Source organism: Galeopterus variegatus, unplaced genomic scaffold (assembly GCF_000696425.1).
Source record: "Galeopterus variegatus unplaced genomic scaffold, G_variegatus-3.0.2 Scaffold602, whole genome shotgun sequence".
Lineage (NCBI taxonomy): Eukaryota > Metazoa > Chordata > Mammalia > Dermoptera > Cynocephalidae > Galeopterus > Galeopterus variegatus.
The window spans coordinates 375,149-394,017 of NW_007726713.1; the positions used below are offsets into that span (position 1 = coordinate 375,149).

The window sequence follows — 18,869 nt, forward strand, 5'->3', positions numbered from 1 at the left end:
CTTACTGCCATCTGATCTTTGACAAAGGTACCAAGACTATTCACTGGGGTAGGGACTGCCTCTTCAGCAAATGGTGCTGTGATAACTGGATATCCATATGCAGGAGAATGAAACTAGACCCATACCTCTCACCATATAGTAAAATCAACTCAAAATGAATTAAGGATTTAAATATACACCCTGAAACAATAAAACTTATTACAGAAAACATAAGAGAAACACTTCAGGAAATAGGGCTGGACACAGACTTCATGAATACGACCCCAAAAGCACAGACAACCAAAGGAAAATTAAACAAATGGGACTATATCAAACTAAAAAGCTTCCGCACAGCAAAAGAAACAATTAATAGAACTAAAAGACAACCAACAGAGTAGGAGAAAATATTTGCAAAATATACATCCAACAAAGGATTAATATCCAGAATATACAAGAACTCAAACAACTTTACAAGAAAAAAACAAGCAACCCAATAAAAAAATGGGCAAAAGAGCTAAGTAGGCAATTCTCTAAGGAAGATATACAAATGGCCAACAGTCATATGAAAAAATGCTCAACATCACTCAGCATCCGGGAAATGCAAATCAAAACTACACTGAGATACCATCTCACCCCAATGAGGATTTCTTTTTCATTATGTGGCATCTCTTCTTATCTCAATTAATATGGGGTTTTGCCTTAATTATTTTTTTGGTCTGGAATTTATTTTATCTAAAATTGTCCAAATTTTTATGCCATCCTTCTTTTATAGATTATATACCTAATACTTATTTTTCTTATACTTGCGTATCTTCATTTTATTTTTTACCTTTCTGCACTGGTTTGCTTTAAGAGTAACACTTATAGTAGCATAAAGCCGAATTTGTTTTTTAAAAAACTAATTTGATGGCCTCTTCCTCTCAATAAGTGAGATTAATCCACATGAAATTATGTTTAATATAGATATATATATAAACTTACGTTTGCAATTGTATTTTGTTGTTCTCTTCAGCAATTTTGGGTTTTTGTTTTGTTTTGTTTTGTTTTGTTTTTTCCTTTCTGGTCTTACATTGAGTCGGTCATTATTCCTCCTGTCTATTCTTTGATATTTTTTATATTCTATACTACTCCTTTAATAGCTATTCTTAAATTTCAGTAGAACACTTTACCTAACAAAGGTGAAAGTTAATTTGTATGGCTAAAATCTTTTAAATAATAAAAGGAATTAAAATATTTTCCCTTTTAGCTTCTCTTTGCAATCTTTAATACTATTCATGTTTTGTATTTTATCCGTAATAACTTCGTATAGCATACATTATACGAAGTTATACGAATTAAATACTGCCATTTGCAACAACATGGATGGAGCTAGAGAGAATAATATTAAGTGAAACAAGTCAGGCAGAGAAAAAGAAATACCACATGTTCTCACTTATTGGTGGGAGCTAAAAATAAATTAATTCACTCACATACACACAAAAAAAAAAACCGGGGGAGTGGGGAAGAAGATATAACAACTACAATTTTTTGAAGTTGTTACAACAAGCAAACGGAAAGGACATTCTTGGGTGGGAGGGGGGAGAGGGAGGAGGGAGGGAGGTGTCGGTGATGGGCCATAATAATCATATACATTGTATATTGACAAAATAAAAATTAAAAAAAAATATGCCCAAGTAAATTAAAAAAAAAACGTATCGAACAGTTACTGTGTATTAATTAATTAATGTGTATGTTACATTAATTCATTTAATTCTTATGCAAATTTCTGAGATAGATACTTTTATTGTCCCTATTTTATAGACAAGGAAACTAAGGCACAGGAAAGTTAGGTAACTGCCTGAGGACAAAATCTATCCTGGATAGATTCATTTGAGTGCGGATACATTCAAATTCTCTGATACTTAATTGTTTACTAAAGAGGAATGTAGAAAGATAAAAAGATATTCTAGGTTTTAAGAATAATCACAATTATGGCTTAGGGGAAGGGTGGTAAAAGGCAGAGAAGTCAACAGATGACAAAAAAGAAGGGATGCCGTGATAATGTTCCTCATATTTGAGGATAAATACTTACTTGAAATTTCCACAGTTGGTACTGCATTAAATCACTTTAGCACTTTTCCCTCCAGAATGACCGTGCACATTCTACTTCAGAATCCTTTTATTTAATAAGAGATTCTTCTTACACAAGCTTAAATACAGGATAATATCATATTTGATCACTACACAGTCTTTAAATCAGAGTATTGTGGACAAATATATTTAAAAATGAATTTAGGGCTTCTGGTCAAGATGATGGAATAGTTGGCCCCCAGCATCACTCTCTCCCACAAATCAACCAATTTATAACTATTAAAAAGCAACAACAGCCAAGCTGGGGCCACTAGAGATCAGGGGAAGAGGAGGAGAGACCTACGGAGTGCATGAAGGCGGGAGAAGCCACGAGAGAAAGAACCGCTCCAACCGTTTTGAGCCCCGGCTGCTTCAAGACTGGAACTGCTGAGTGCACAGAGCAAGAACTGGCAAAAGCCACAGCTGTGCCCTTTGTGTGAGGTCGCTTAGAGGCTGCAGGGGGGAAAGGGGCCTTGGTGACCCCCAGGCCAGCAAAACTACTAATAGTGTTCCCATGGACCCACATACAAATGAGGAGCCACAACAACTAAAAAAAAGTAGTCACTCAGAGGCTGGCGAGTCAGCACAAGGGACCGGCACACGGTCCACCTCATGGGAAGTGTTTGGAGTGTGGGCAGTGGGGGAAATGGGCCCACCAGGAGAACACTGGAGCACAGCAAGGACAGCTGATCTGCCCTCCAGTCAGCACAGGCCCACTCTGTGTATTCTGGTCGGGAATATAGAACTGCAGGGGGAGCAGTTTGCTGAAAAGACAGGTCTAGATGAGAGTTATCTACACAACCCAGGTGTACTGGATCTCACAAGACCTGTAAATACCTACAAAGTCAACCATTAAAACCAGAGCTGCACAAAAGCCTTCCCCAGGGAATCAGCAGCAAAGCAGCAATTTAGCTCAACCACAGAGCTCAAGTACTGGTCCCCACAGGAAGTTCCCCCATTTAGAAGTAAGAAAAGGACAACAAATTAGTTCCAGTGCAGAGTTTAACTGGTGGAAACAGCAAATAATCCAACACAGAACTGAAAGAAAAACAAAAAACCCACATACCAGAGACAGAGTTCGATATTAACTAGTAAAGGTCTCACTTCACCAAAGAACACCTATAAAACCTAGGACTGGGAAGTCCCCTGAGCCCCCACGCCAGGGATGGGGGAGGGCTGGGGGCCTCAGCCATGACCTCCGACATCCACAACCAGCCCAGTGACCAAGCTGCCACAGGAAGCGCCCTGGGCTTCCAAGCCAAGCAATGGGGGGGCCTTGGGCTTCAGCCATGCTCTCTCCCCCAACACCTGTAACCAGCCCAGCAGCAACCACTGGGCTTCCAGGAAACACCCCAGGCTCCTGAGCCAGGGCAGTGGGGAGCTGAGAGCTTCAGCCACACCCCCCTGACATCTGCATTCAGCCCAGCAATGACCAAACCATCACTGGAAACCCCCTGGTCTCCCCTGCAGGAATGGGGGGGATGCCACGGGCCTCAACCATACCCCTCCTCCTTCCTCCTTCTCCCATCCTATTTCTTACCCCCTTCACCTCTCCCCCTCCAGCCCAACTGCTCCACAACATGTCAGAACGTAAAAACAGATGGAGCCAAGGACTACCCCCTCCTCCTGCAACCAGGCAAGGAGCACGCCAAAAACACCAATTCCACGAGACCACAGCCACCACAATAGCCATGGCTGCCACAAAAGTGGCTAGATGCTATAACTACCTACCATGCAGATGGCCCGCAAACCACTGGAGTGCATTGACACAAGGAGAGTCACCAGCAGAGAGCAAAGAAAAGAAGAGGATGTCTCTCTCCACAAAGCCCATTCCAGAGTGACAGAAGAAGCATCTGTTCTATAATAATACTGGGGGACCTGATCACACTTCTCAGCACTGGACAGATCATCTAGGCAACAAATCAACAGAGTAACCATTACTCTTTCAGAAGAGAAGAAATCTAGGGTTATCAGAGGTGGGAGAGGGGTGGGGAGAGATTGGATAAGGGGCATACAGAATAAGTACAATCTGTAATAATATATATGCTAATAATATTGATTTGATCAAAGTATATCAACACTGAACCCCCAAAATATGTATAATCAATTATGACTCAATAAAAAAATATAAATAAATAAAAATGAATTTAGCATCATAGTTAATTTTCCACTTTAGCTTTTTATTTTTGTAATTGGCAAATTACAATTGTATATATTTATGGGGTACAAGTGATGTTATGATATATGTATGTGGTGTGAAATGATTGAATCAAGCTCATTAACATATTTGACCAACACCTTCCAATCCCCCCCCACCACACTCCCATAGGTAATATTTCTGTTGACACAGACTGCTTTGCCCAAGAGGGAGGAAGACTTTATTGTCAGTGTTGTAGTATTCACATGTAAACACTGAGCAGACTAGAGATTCAGGTGGAGATAGGAGGAAGTCAATGTAATTGTACATCACAGGAGTACTTATATTTTCTGACATGTTTTTAATGTACATTTACGAGGAAAATAACAAACTTCTTTACTAGTTCATATAAATGAAATCATTGGTAGAAAGTTTGAATATAATTTTTATGAATGAACTTCCAATTTGTTTTTTGAAAACTTGATCATTTAATATTAGACTTATGAATAACACAGGAGGAAAAAACGTTGACATCTAAGAATCAGAGCTAAATGTGTAGTGCACATTTAAACTGTGCAGAATCCTGTGTAGAACGTATTTGGAGCTCCTAATTTTGCCTTCACACATTGTCTGTATTTTATAAACCACCTTTATGTGGTTGAGAGTAAGCTAACAAAAGAATACCCAAAAATCTAATAATTTTCTAACACATAAAATGGAAATTATTTCTTAAAAATTGAAAACTTAGAAACGAAACGTTGGTGCAGTTTGTGTGTGTCATGTTAAAAAGGAAAGGCTATAGGCCGTATCAGTATTTCTAACATGAGTTTTAAACGTTCACATTTTGTTGCTGTTCAGAAAACTCAATGCAGTGTCACAATGAGTGCAATATGTTGCCATAAACACATGCCACATCACACACACAGACTTTTTCAACATGTAAAAACTGTCCAGGGATAGGTTCTTTAAACTCTACTATTGAAAATAATGTGGGATATATGAACATTTATAACAGGATGAAAATAAAAGCTATACAAAGAAATCATCTGTTGTGAATTATCTAGGATCTAGGAGAAGCCAGTAGTTGACAGTGAAAAGAGGAAAAGAAAAGAAAGAAACTCTACAACTCCAGAAAGGTCACCAGCTCTGTGTAAAACTCCATCTTCACACAGTAAGGGTGCAGTAAAACTCTCTAGAGCCATGTGCAACTTTTTTTCACTTTTATTCATGTAAAGATTTCCAATAATATTTGTCAGGCATGCACACATAGATTTTTTTTCCCACTAACCCATCTGTGAAAACCAACTTGTAAGTTGTTACTAAAATTACTATCAATTGTATTATTCATTTCAAGTCAGTGTCTAGTTAATATACGATAAGGAATTGGTAATACAATCACATTTTTGAAAGGATAAATTAGCTGAAAGACAAATGTCTGAAAAAACTTTTAATCCAAAACCCTCCGATCTAGTTATTTTTCTAGTGTATACAAGATAAAATACCTTTTTTCTCTCAATCCTTCTGAAATACTCCGAGAGAAGTGAATAGGAAAGCCTACGTGGCTAAAAAGTTTGCTCCAACATTTGAGACTTTACCCAAAAAATTAACCCTCATTCTCCTTAAACTTCAAAAATCAGGAGTGGATGTCACAATATTATCTGTTAATAGGACCTTTCAGATAATGGAAACCATATGTTAGCTGGCTGGAATGTGAGGCCTTTTAAAAATATATTTTTGTTCAAAACACACAGCCCTGAAAACCCTGTGACAACACAGATAAATTCTCTCTGCTAGAATGTGATGGAGGACTGATATTTCCTCAAATTGTCTGAAAAGAGGAAAATCGGAGACACAGTGGGCTCGGGCTGGGGTAAGGAAGAGAATGAAGACTGAAGATGAGAAAGCAGAGGAGAAACCTAAACCCGTGGTTGCACTGCAGGGGCCTCTTCAGCAGTATGGGGGGAAAATCTACTCTAATTTGAGCCCAGATTTGCGTCTCTTCTCCTTTCATATCAAGCAGATGAATTGGACTTGATACATTTCAGGTACCATTGAATCCTGAGAGTTCTGTTGGAGAAATCTGATTTTCCACACCCTCAGTAACAACATTGGTAACTAGTTCAATTTTTCCCTGAAATTATGACATTCTCATTTTGTCAACTCACTGAAGAATCAGGTTCTTCTGAGGCTACACGAAAAAAAAAGACTGCTTAGGCACTATTTTCCCCATTGTCAGCTGTTGACTCCCCTAAAAGACCACCAGAATAGCCTGTTCACTAAGCAAAGCTAAGTGTAATACATTTCTTGTAGTAAGAGAAACTACCAATTTAACAGAGCTTTAGGGTATCTCAAAATGGGGAGATTCTGGGAGGATGTATATGGGATTTTAGGGCATGAGTTGCTACAAGATGACTTCGCCTCTTCTCCCAAAAAGAGATAACACCTGTGTTCGCTGCCCTTGAATTGGGGCAGTCCTTTGTCACTTCCTCAATCAAAAGAGTATGGCTTTGTGACTTCTGGTCATAGATGGCTTAACAGCTTCTGCCTGTTTCACTTCTGCTCTTAAAATGCTTCTCTTGGAAACAGCTGCTATGTTAGGAGGAAGCTCAGACCACATGGAGAGACCATGTTCCAACTAGCAGCCGCAGCTGAGGTTGAGCCGCAGCCAGCATCTACCACTAGACACCTGAGTAAGGAAGCCTTTGAGATGACTCCAGCTCCAGCCTCCATCTGATCTCAACTACATGAGAGACCCCTAAGAACCACCTAGCTTCTGCCTGTTTCACTTCTGCTCTTAAAATACTTCTCTTGAAACAGCTGCTATGTTAGAAGGAAGCTCAGACCACATGGAGAGACCATGTTCCGACTAGCAGCCACAGCTGAGGTTGAGCCACAGCCAGCATCTCCCACCAGACACATGAGTGAGGAAGCCTTTGAGATGACTCCGCCCCAGCCTCCATCAATCTCAACCACATAAGAGACCCCTAAGAACCACCTAGCTGAGCCCAGTCAACACCCAGAACTATAAAGATACTAATCATACATGACAGCTGTTGTTTTATGCTACTGAGTTTGAAGTTATTTGTTATACAGCAGTAGATAACTGGATCATGCTCCCTTCCCAAGGCAGTCCACATCCATTAACTAATGTGATATATAAAGATATGGCCACTTTGCCCCATCTCAGAAATCCGTATAGGGTCAGCTGAGACTTCCATTGGGACTGTTATCACAATTGAATTTTTCCTCTGTCCAATTTTATGTCCTTCTCTTGCAACCACAGGTGTCAATTCCAAGAGCACTCCCTAATAAACCTCTTACATGCTCATCTCCATCTCTAATGAGTCTGCTTCCCAGAAAATCCAACTTGGGACAGTACATTTGTTCCCAGCATTATTAAACACAAGGACAAGGATTGTCTTGGTTTCATTCTCACCCTTACAGTACAGAGAAAACAATCCACTGATTGCTTGCTACTTTTCTTCTAGATCTCTCAATAGTCAATGGAAGGTAAGAAGAGAAAAAAATGTGTGGGAGTTACATTTTCTAAAAGACTCAACATCACATTATGGTAAGACCTCTTTGCTATCATGAAATGGAGTTACTGTCTCCAGAGTTCGAGCAGAATTGGCAGATAGGTACTCTATAACTTCTAGAGTTCATTCTTGCTAATGAAAGATTTTAAGATGATCAAGAAGAGGGAGTGGTTTAAGTACTAAATTAAACTGACAATCCCATAGCTAGTAGTCATTTTTATGTTGTTTAGAAGACATTTAAAACTCAAAATCTTGCATTTGTATAAAACCACAGTGTGTAATCACACACTGTACCTATACACTTCTCATTTCTCTACTACATGAATTAAAATAGTTGCAAAGAAGGCTAGGGAGAAAATGATCCACACAATGGATAATTTCTAAGTAAGAGGCAGGAGAGACTAATAAAAATTCATTGATCATAGAGACAGGACCACAGCGTATGGGTGGGTAGGTTAAGTACTGCCCAATGTGGTCCCTATATGAATTGGGCAGCGTGTAAGTGCTCAGTGGTAAGTGATATCCTTGATGGCATGCTTTTAAGGGGAAATGTGATGCTCATGGAGAAACCTGTTTCATGTGGTGGATTAGAATGAGTCTATTAACAATCTCTCCTTTGCACCTATTCACTTTCACTTATCTCTACCTTTGGCCCTAGCTTGGGTTTTCCCCTCCTACCCCAATCCTTATTTTGGATTCTAGGCCTGTTGTCCACTCTAATCATTTTCCAGAAACTTCAAATCTTGCTTACTAAGTGTCTGATTCTTCTCCATTTCCTGGATATGCCTTCATTAACTGTGTCTGGTTTCCCGGCCATCTCTTGTGGCTCAATTAATATACATTTGCAGAAAACCTACTATGTGCTGACTACTGTGCTATGTGCTAAGGATATGATTATAATCCCTGCCTTCAAGTAACTCACTGTCTAATGTTTCACCTCATCCACAAGCTTGTTAGCCCCACCTAAGATGCAGCCTTTTTCTAGTCTTCCTTCCATGCTTACCTGAGCAATTTCCCCTCTCCTCAATGTCTAAAAGCTGCAGCTCAGTGGCCTTGCAGAAAGATGACACTTGCAAAAATCTCAAGAAACCGCTTCCTTTGTTCAGAATTGAATCTACAGAAAAACAGGTATAATTTTTTTGCTTGTTCTGGAAGCATCAGGGGCAACATTTGAAACATAAATGAAGAACTTAGAGTGTTGAACAAGCGTATTTTGAACAGAAGCTTAATCTGAAAGAAAATGGAAAGGGGCTTCAGCAGGTTGTCTTTCTAAGTGGGCTAGCACCAGCAGGGTATCTGCTTCCTTGCTACAATTCCATGTAATCATATTTGCCAGCATAATCCAGTATCAAGATGACCTAGAGAAATGTCACCAAAAGAGTGAGGCAGAGAGAAGAAGGAGTAGAATGGGAAAGCAAGAGGCAAGGAAACAAGCCAGAAGCATGGAAATGAACTGAAGCAAAAAGCACTTGTCAGTGCCAAGTTTGATAACCATCGTGGGTTACAATGAGAGGCCAGAGCACTCACTGTGTCTTTGACTCCCATAAACCAGAGAGCACTGCTAGGAAAGGAAAGACATTCATCCTGGAGCAAATAAGAGAGAAGTTGCCCACGTTTTAGGGATTATAAAAAGCGAACACTGCGGGAAGAGCCACCAAGGTCAAAAATTGGCCTATGGAAAAGGCAAGTCACGATGCCCTGCTGGGGATTCTAAATATGAGTTATTTACTCTAAGAAATGAAACATTTGTTCTTCCTTTTAAACTCAGCTTTGTGGAACTAGCCTGTAAAAGAGCGTTTATTTTCTTTTCCTCACTATTCTTATAACCTTCATAGCTTCTCCAAGAAAGAAGAACTTAACAGTTTTGAATTGATAAAGAACTTAGAAAACCAAGATTAGTATGTGATCTAGTCAATGATACTTTTACAAAATTACATAAATTGGCAATATAGACTACTTAGAGCAAGATTTAAAGAAATATAAACACAGTTAGGTATTTATCATGTTTTCCACCATTCTTGAGTTGCACTGTCCAATATGGTACTTAAATTGGCTACTTAAATTTATTTATTTATTTTTTTATTTTTATTTTTTTTCTTTTCCTTTTTGTCTTTTTAACTGACTGGTAACGGGATCGCAACCCTCGGTGTCGCACCCGCACCGCGCTCAGCCAGTGAGCGGGAACCGGTCTCCACATGGGATCCGAACGCTCAGCGGGAGCGCCGCTGTGCTCCCAAGTGGCGCACTCTCCAGTGCGCCACCGGGCCGGCCCATTAAATTTAAATTTAAATTAATAAAATTAAGCTTAAGTAGAAATTCAGTTCATTCGTTACACTAGCCACAAGTCAAGTGCTCACAAGCTATATAGGACTATTGGACAGTGCAGATATCAAACATCTCTGTCATGGAAATTTCCATGGATAGTAGGGTCTTGACTAAGAAGAATTGTTTAATCTATTTCACAGAACTTGGGATGTCACCTTGGAATATCAGACATTCAACATGTACAGAACTTTCTTTTGCCTTGCCACTTACAGCCTTCTAATTTTAGAAGTTTAGGGGCTTAACAGGTAACATATTATCGTATCCATCCATTTATTATTCATCCATCCAACAAAATAACCAACAGAGTTAAATTCCCATTTGAGTTTTTAAATTCTCCCTTCTTATTTTGCTTTTTCCTATTTGGATTTTTTTTCCTTTCTGTTTCATTCTAGTTTAGTTTTTTTTTTTGTTTTTTTTTGTTTTGTTTTTTAATTTATTTATTTTTTTTGTCTTTTTCCGTGTCCGGCAACGGATCGCAACCCTCAGTGTTGCCCCCGTACCGGACCCGGGACCGGCAACGGGATTGCAACCCTCAGTGTTGCTCCCGCGCCTCGCTCAGCCAGTGAGCGGGAACCGGTCTGTATGTGGGATCCGAACCCTCAGGCGGGAGCGCCGCCGCGCTTCCCAAGCGGCGCACTATCCAGTGCGCCACCGGGCCGGCCCTAGTTTAGTTTTATTTTGTTTTTTGTTTATTTTTTCTCAGAGAAAAACTACTTTTGGCATTATGCAGATTTTTGGTCCATACAGCATAGCTTCAACCCATATGAAAAAATAATGCCACTCTGTACAAGCTCTGAGGTCAATAACTCTACAAGTAACCTAGATCTGTGTAAAAGTCTGTAATTGCCTTTTTACAGTCAGATTTCTTTTTTTTTTTTCCTTTTTGTCTTTTTTCGTGTCCAGCAACGGATCGCAACCCTCAGTGTCGCGCCCGGACCGGACCGGGACCGGCAACGGGATCTCAAACCTCGGTGCTGTGCCCGCACCTCGCTCAGCCAGTGAGCGGGAACCGGTCTGTATGTGGGATCCGAACCCTCGGCGGGAGCGCCGCCACACTCCCAAGCGGCGCACTGTAGCAGTGTGCCACCGGGCCGGCCCTACAGTCAGATTTCTGATCCATGGATTCCTTTACTTAATTCCCTCTGATGCTGACTTATATCAATTATCTAAAATAACCTAATAACTGTCCTATGGTGTCCAGGGTTAAAGGACCAGAGTTTAAGTAATTAAAATACATCTAAAACTTAGTACTTTATAAGCATAAAAATATTGTGAAAGCATAGTAAGATATAGGATACATCAAGTATTTAAATTTTGCTCTTAGAAAAGAGAAGGATCTTTTATTTTATTAGACGGCTTTTATTTGAAGCTATTCTAAACTTTGTTGAGTAGATTGCTAAGTTTTTTCTTTCACAAGCTCTGCCGGTTAAGAGTTGGGGATGAGCTAAAAAAAAAAAAATGAAAATAATAATTTTTATAAGAACCTGAGAAACAAAGGAGTTTTGTTTTACATGAATGAGTATGTGAATGTGTGAATGTGTATTGTAAGCATTTTGCAGCTACCTTGAGCCAGAGATAATTACAAAATTATTTGTAAGATTCAGCCCTTCTCTTACAGACTCAGTTTAAATTCTAGTTAGGCCTTCCCCCCCCCCCCCTTTCTTTTAATGAAATGCACAAGGCACAGACCACAATTCATCAACTTATTACACTAACTACTGAAATAAATAGAAAATTTTAGTTGCTTTAGGTAATCAGGTTTTAGGGAGTAGCTTGTATCAATTATTCAGCCACAATTTATACTTTAGATTATAAACACAACTTAATGGAAAAATAAGGGATGGAACAGGAGAAATTTTCGTTCTGCAGCGTTAGTAACTGTTTGGATTTTTTTTTAATTTAGTAGAAATGTAGTACAGTTCAATTGTATCAAATAAGAGAAGAAAACTTCATTTTCAAATTGTTTAAATAATTTTCAATTGTTGGGGAAAAGTATTCTTGCTATAAATGTTATTGGCCAATAAAATCAGGTGGAAAAGCCAAAGCTTTCTGAATGCCTAGAATTTAGGACTGAAAAACAATATTTCAAGTAAATATAAGATATTGACTAGATAATAATGTTATGTTTACCCCACACATTTCTCGTTCAAGGCATTGGGCAAGCAGAGGAAAGTAAACACAAACCTACGCCATTACTATGCACTTGCCCCATGAAAATCACTGCCAGCCTCTGGCTCCCAGTGATTCTGTGATGTGCTCGAGAATTTCATAGAGTAGAAACCATATTCTAGCTTAGAGCTGAAGTCCTGTTTATTCAAAGGAAAACCAAATTGACTCCTTTTGGTGGTTTCCTCCCATGTATTTGTTCTATGCTTTGTTACTAATGTTCAGTTTGGTTGATCTCAGGGAATTGGGGACTCCAGAATGTCTTTTTATGAGAGACTTAGATATTCAATCCAGTCACAAGCAGTGTGCTAGGGAGCTTGTCTCCAACATGTATTTGCAAAGCAAACCCCAAATTTGTATGTTTATTTGGAATAGCTTTGGGGGTGCATTTAAGGAATTAATGGAAATAATGGGAATGGCTAATGTCCCTCCAAACAACACTTGGAGTGTTTCTATTAAAGGACATAAATTATTGCATTGTTGGACTCTCCATAAATCAACAACTTGTTTATCCAGCCTCATATGGGAGTGAATGGTGCCCATAATTAAATTTTCCAGATAACTAAAGCTGACCACTTGAAGCACTAAAACTTTTTATGTTAACCATTTAAATGGAAATTTTCATCAAAGTTTGTCATACTTCCCTGACTTCTTAAATAATATAGCAATAAATAATTAACTTCATGATGTTTCTGTTTAAAGTCTCCCAATAGCTCTCTATTGCACTTTGCCATGGGCTACAAAGCCCCTCACAAACCTGGCCCCCACCTACCTCTCTCATTTCATTTCCTGCCACGCCACTGTGCCTTCACTTGCTCTGCTTGGGCTATGCTGCCCTTTCTCCTACTCGAATATGATGCTGAGCTCCTCCTTCTCCCTGATATTTCCTGTCACTTAGGCCTTCTCTAAGGTTGTACCCCCATGCACAATCCCAGTCACTCTCATCAAATATTCTATTTTTCTTACAGTACTTATCGCTGTTTTAAATTATCATTTTTTGCTTTTATTCTGTTCCTCCAACACACACACACCCACACACATGCACACACTCTACAATGCTAGCCATATGAGAATGGAAATATTGAATACCTTGTTCACTACGAAATCTCCAGGGTCCAGAACAGAGTCTGGCACATGGCAGGAGCTCAGTAAGTTATTACTGAATGAGTAAGTGGTGCCACCCAGTTTAATGACCCATTCTTGGTCTTCACATCGATCTTTATGACTCACTTCACACTCCTGTTTCTTAAATAGCTCCTCTTCCTTACTGTTTAATCTCCCTCAAACGTTCCTAATTGGAAATCTTTCCTTAACGATAAGCCTAGCAGCACACCACCTGCTCCAACATACCGTGATCTTATAAAAGAGGCAAAAAGGCAATTTGCAAAGAACCAACAGGATTTCAGGATGTAAGTTGATAGCATACTATTGTTAAATATACAATCATACTTGCGTAGAGCTGGAAGTGATCACACAAATCATTCTAAACTAAGCTCCTCGTTTTACTACTGAGAAAAGTCATTTTCGAGCATCTTAAAGACTCGGAGATTCTTTTCAGCTAAGTGTCAAGGATGTATGTCGTACCCAAGGAGCCATGGCAAATGTTGGACTGAAGAAAGGAGGAAGCTTTGTTGTGGTGTGGTTGGGGCATGCACTCCAACACGGAGAGGCCAGAGCTTTAGGGAATAGAGATTGGAGGACTGTCAAATTCCAAAGATGAGTCTTGATTCAAGCCCATCCTTGAGTGAAAAAAGAAAAGAAGAAAAATCAAAGAGGAGCCCTGAAAGAAGAGCAGAAAGATTGTCTGCAGTAGGAGTTCCCTGGGGCTGGGTTAGCAGCTGGGGTGGTGTTGAGGAAAGCATGACAGGGAGCTGTTTTCTGAAATGTTTTCTTCGGAAACATGTTCAGGTTTTTGTACTTACTGTAAATGACTGTTCGTGACCAGTCATGGTATCCTTATGTGCTAGGAAGCCAGCAATGAGTTAAGGAGAGAATGTCAATCATCAATTTTTACAAGAACTAATTGGCAGGGTCCAATTCTTCTGTCCATGATATCAAGGTTACTGCCTAGAGATTTTATTGCCTTAAGTGGGAGAAAGGATGGGCACACCTTCCTCTGGGTACCTGATGCAGTTCAAGGAATACATCAGAGACAAGTGGAGGATCAGCCAGCTACGTCCTAGCCAGCAGGCAGAACAAAAATCTGAGGCCCTGTTTCCCTCCCGCCCACCCGTGCAACAGCATGTGCACATGTGCAGACACATACCCCTCAGATAGCTCAGCTCAGAGCAAACGACAGGAACTGCACCTTGCTGGAGGGGCCCCTGTGGAAGCAGCAAGGTGGAGTCCAGTGTTGAGGCTGATAGCTTTGGCACATGTTTATAAGAGGGAAGGTGCTGGGGGATTCTCACACTGAGTAGTGCATAGGGAGGGAATGGATTCATTTGTAGAAGACTTTTTCTAACATGTAGATGTCAGTAAATCATTGATTTACTATTTCCCAATTAGGAATGCCTGCTTTATTTTAAACTTTAATTCCAAACTTTGATTTTATAGAGAAAAGCAGAGAATTGATGAAGAAATAAAACTCCTAAAACAGCAGCAGGAAAGAATTGACAAAGAGCTTAACAGGTTTGTTTCCTATTCAACTTTGCAGTGCTTAAAATCATTTTTAATTGAATAAATGTGTTACATAAAACCACAATAGGTTTATTATGTAAAAATACATCAGTTGGAATATCTGCAAAGAGGGTAATCTACTTAACAGTTCATCTGAAGTAACACTTTATCCACAAAATCACCTACTCTGGTAATTTAATTAATTGCTAACCGTTATCGTCATCTATTTTTACTCCTCCAGCTATCATAGAACGTAAGCTCAAGTCCTTTTAAAATTAAACTCATAACCATGCTCTGCCCTAGGGAAGATGTAAACTAGAAAACAATCTATTTATTTGGTTCTCTTGGGCTAGTTCCTTGTTTCCCTTCTGTACCTGCTGCTTGCCCTATACTTACATTTTTCCCCAATGAAGCAAGGAAAATTGGGCTCATTTAATTTGTTTATCTTCTAAATTATAGTATAAGAAGGAAAACTATACAGTATTGAGACAATCCTACTTCCTCCAACATACCCACATGCACAAGAATAAGTATCACATGAGTCCAGCCCTTCAGACAAGCCCCCTTGGGAGGCTATAACTTTGTGCCAGTCATGCTGCCACACTCCTACATATTATTTTGGAACTAACAAAGCTAGTTTCCCAGTCACATGAGAAAATCCAGTCCATTACTTTAGAATCTTATCTCACTTTACACCAAAAACCTTATCACCCAGCTTTCCTCTTCACACACCTAAGTTGTAAGGTCCAATCCCAGGTAACTCTTACAAGTTTCCAAAAAATCAAATCCATGTAGGTCAGGATTTCTAACCAGTGAGGATATTGCAGAGGAATGTGGGACGATTCTGAGTAACTCACAAGACACATTCAGATATGTTTTATGCAATGGCAGGTTGTTGGAGAAAGCTAAGAGAAAAATACTCATTTGGGTGTATGAGTGTTCTTAAAAAGTTCATGGAAAAGTAGAATTAAAAGATAACATGAATCTTTCCATGAACTTTTTGAAGTACCCTCGCATAAATCCCATGTGCCTGTTAAATTTATATGCACAGCATCTAAGCTTCCATCTTAATCTTCAAAAAAGAGATACTCTTGAAAAGGAAAGGCAATCAGAAAGAGGAAGGATTAGACACTGAAGATGGTTGCAAAACTTTGTGAATATACTAAAATCATTGAATTGTGCACTTTAAAAGGGTGAATTTTATTGTAATGTGATTATCTCTCAATAAAACTGTTATGTTTTTAAAAAGAGGGGAGACTGTAAATTAAAAGAGTTGGAAGATGGGTTGATTTTAACAAAGTGAGATTTAAAAGACTGTGGATAACATGCAACTCAAGGAGATTCTAAGAGGGTGTTATTGAAAAAGGGCACCAGGGATATTAGCGAGTATGTTTAATTAGGATTATGAACTGTAAGAGCCAGATCTGAGACAAGCATGGAAGGACAGATGTGAGACCCAGAGAGTAATACGGAGTGAGGAGAAAACCCAGGTGGAGGACATAAAATCGGCAGAGGTGGAGAGCAAGTGAGGGGCACGTGTCAGTCACAGAGCACTAATGTGAGAGATCTCTAAGTAGCCCGACTAGCCCTCAGGGGTGCGCTAGACTAAATGCTGAAGGAACCTAGAACAGGCCTTGCCAGGGGTATGCTAATTCAAATTTTCTGCATCAATGAAGTATAGTTGGAATTTTCAGAAAATTTTACTTCCTATCAATTTCATGGAAAGTAACTTTTTAAATGTTTTCCTTGAAAATCATCAGTGATTTAATAGCCCTTTTTCATTTTTCTTTCACCTGTGTTTCTCTTACTAAGGTTCCTCCCATGCCCCAAGTTCCTACCCTTCCTTACCTGGACTACCTCTGCCTCTGCCTCTGCCCTCATCCTTAGATCTTTTGAAAGGTTCCTGATGCTCCTGAATTCAACTATTCAATTCCTTCATAAATATTTCTTGAATGAATACTTGGTGAATACAGAAAACGATAGCTTTCTGGCTCCCTGCCCTCAGTCAGCTTACAGTTCTAGCAAGCACCGCACCCTTTAGCCTTTTCCATCTCCCTCTCTTTCGTGTCCACGTTTTCCTCTTGCCAGTCTCTTTTACTCTCCTCTCCCCACCGTCACTCCTGAAAGTCCATGCCAGAGCCTGGTGAGTGGAATCAGTTAAGGTAATGCTTTGTGAACCATCTAACTGAAGAGGACGCTGAGCTGCTGGTGTGAGTGTGACATAGTGGTTGAAACTGAGGGTTCAAGTCACAGTGTTTGGGTTCAAACCATCTACTTGCTAGCCGTATGACTGTGAGGGGGTTATTTAACCTATCTGAGCCTGAGTTGTCATTAAGGGTAATTGAATTAATATACATAAAGTGCTTGGCAAATGCCAAAGACATTAAATTCTTCGTAAGTGTTGGCTATTAGATCGTATCGATATACAATTATTGTGGTTACAGATTTTCTTTATTCCATGATTAGACTCCAAAGAAAGGCTACTGAGAAACCTTATGAAGTTAAGAATGACTTTGAGAAGTTCCTAAGTAACCCGGTATGTTTCTTTTTCTGATAGTAAGTGAGAATTCTCTCTCTAGCTTCACTTATATAGACTGGACAATATTTTATAAGCAATGTATGGTTTCTTACAAAAGTTATAGTAGCAGAACAGAATACATTCTTGCTAGTCAGCCACATGCACATTTAAGACAATCTCTGTTTTACATGTTCAGTAACAACCTCATGCCCACTTTCCCCATTTCTTGCTTTTGACCAGGGACAGTTTATGCAACTGAGCACCTCCAGATGCAGTTAAAATGCAAACTAATAGAAAATTATTGATGTTTGGAGATGTACTTTATTATTAATAATTCAACAAAAACATATTGGGTACAACTGCTGTGTTAGATGAATGGTCCCTCCCCTCAATTAACAAACACATGGCAGAATGTAGTAAGGCTCTAAATGGGACTTAAGTGTGAGAAAGAAAAAAAAGAAAGGAGACTGTACATCTTTCCAGTTTTCCTTGTCCCCTCCCCTCCTCTTCTGTTCCTCCCTACCTTACAAGCAATCTTGTTAAGTCTGAAGGGACTCTTCCCTTCCAACAGACAGCATCAGGAAAGGCTAGTATACAATAAATATGGAGGTTGGACAATCTGAGGTCAGGAACAGAAGAGAGATTTTTTAGCATGTCAGGCTTCCACTTAAAAATCCAAAGCAATCCCATTAGCTCCAGATATAATATCAAAGGTGGATCAAATAGTCAGATTCCTAGATGGGCTGGAAAGGTGATAGAAAGTAGTGAAACACCTGGGTGTTGTATATTAAACAAATAGAACTATTCTTTACTTCCACAAAAAAAAATTTATTTCTCCAATTTTTCTTGGTCTATTCTTTCTACTATTGATTGATTGAGACATGGGCACAGAGAAATATTTAGTGTAAGAAAACAGTGCAAGTGTGCTGGTGAAGGACAAGTGACCTCAGCTGGTAAGTGGCAAATGGTCTGAGGATTAGGGAAACTACAAAGAGTTGTGGCAAGTGTAGCATACTGGAAACCATGCCTCATCCAACAAGGCAGCTACTACCTCAGCTATAGTTGGCCTGCAGGAATGTAGGCCAAAGTGTTATTAGTTCTTCCACCATCGGTAATCCATATTCTTCTGTAAAATCTCCTGATTTAGACTCCAGGTTTTTAAACATTCTGTGAGCCAGACAAAATACATCTGCAGACCAGATGTGGCCCGTGGGCCTACGGTTTGCAGCCCCTGATGTAAATGCTGCCTGGGTTTGGAGCTCTTCAAAAGCTGGCTTCAGCCAGTGTAACCAGTCTTATTCTTCACTATTCCAAAGCAAACTCTTCACTCTCACTGAGCCTTCTGCACACACCACGTTTGCCTTATTATTTGCTTTGGTCATCTGCAATGCATACTCCCCAGCTTTCAGATTCTACTGATCCTTTAGACCCATGTTAAAGTACATTTTCTGCATGAAGTTCCCCCCCCCCCCCCCCCCCC

General features: G+C 39.6%; 1 protein-coding gene across 1 annotated transcript in view; it reads left to right on the forward strand.

The window, feature by feature from the left end:
- FAM227B (family with sequence similarity 227, member B) overlaps positions 1-18,869 on the forward strand; it is a 266,420-nt gene that overhangs the window by 245,862 nt on the left and 1,689 nt on the right. Inside the window, exons 13-14 of the mRNA XM_008570440.1 lie at positions 13,586-13,661; positions 17,338-17,407. Of these exons, the coding sequence (XP_008568662.1) occupies positions 13,586-13,661; positions 17,338-17,407 (146 nt within the window). The remainder of the gene's footprint in view (positions 1-13,585; positions 13,662-17,337; positions 17,408-18,869) is intronic.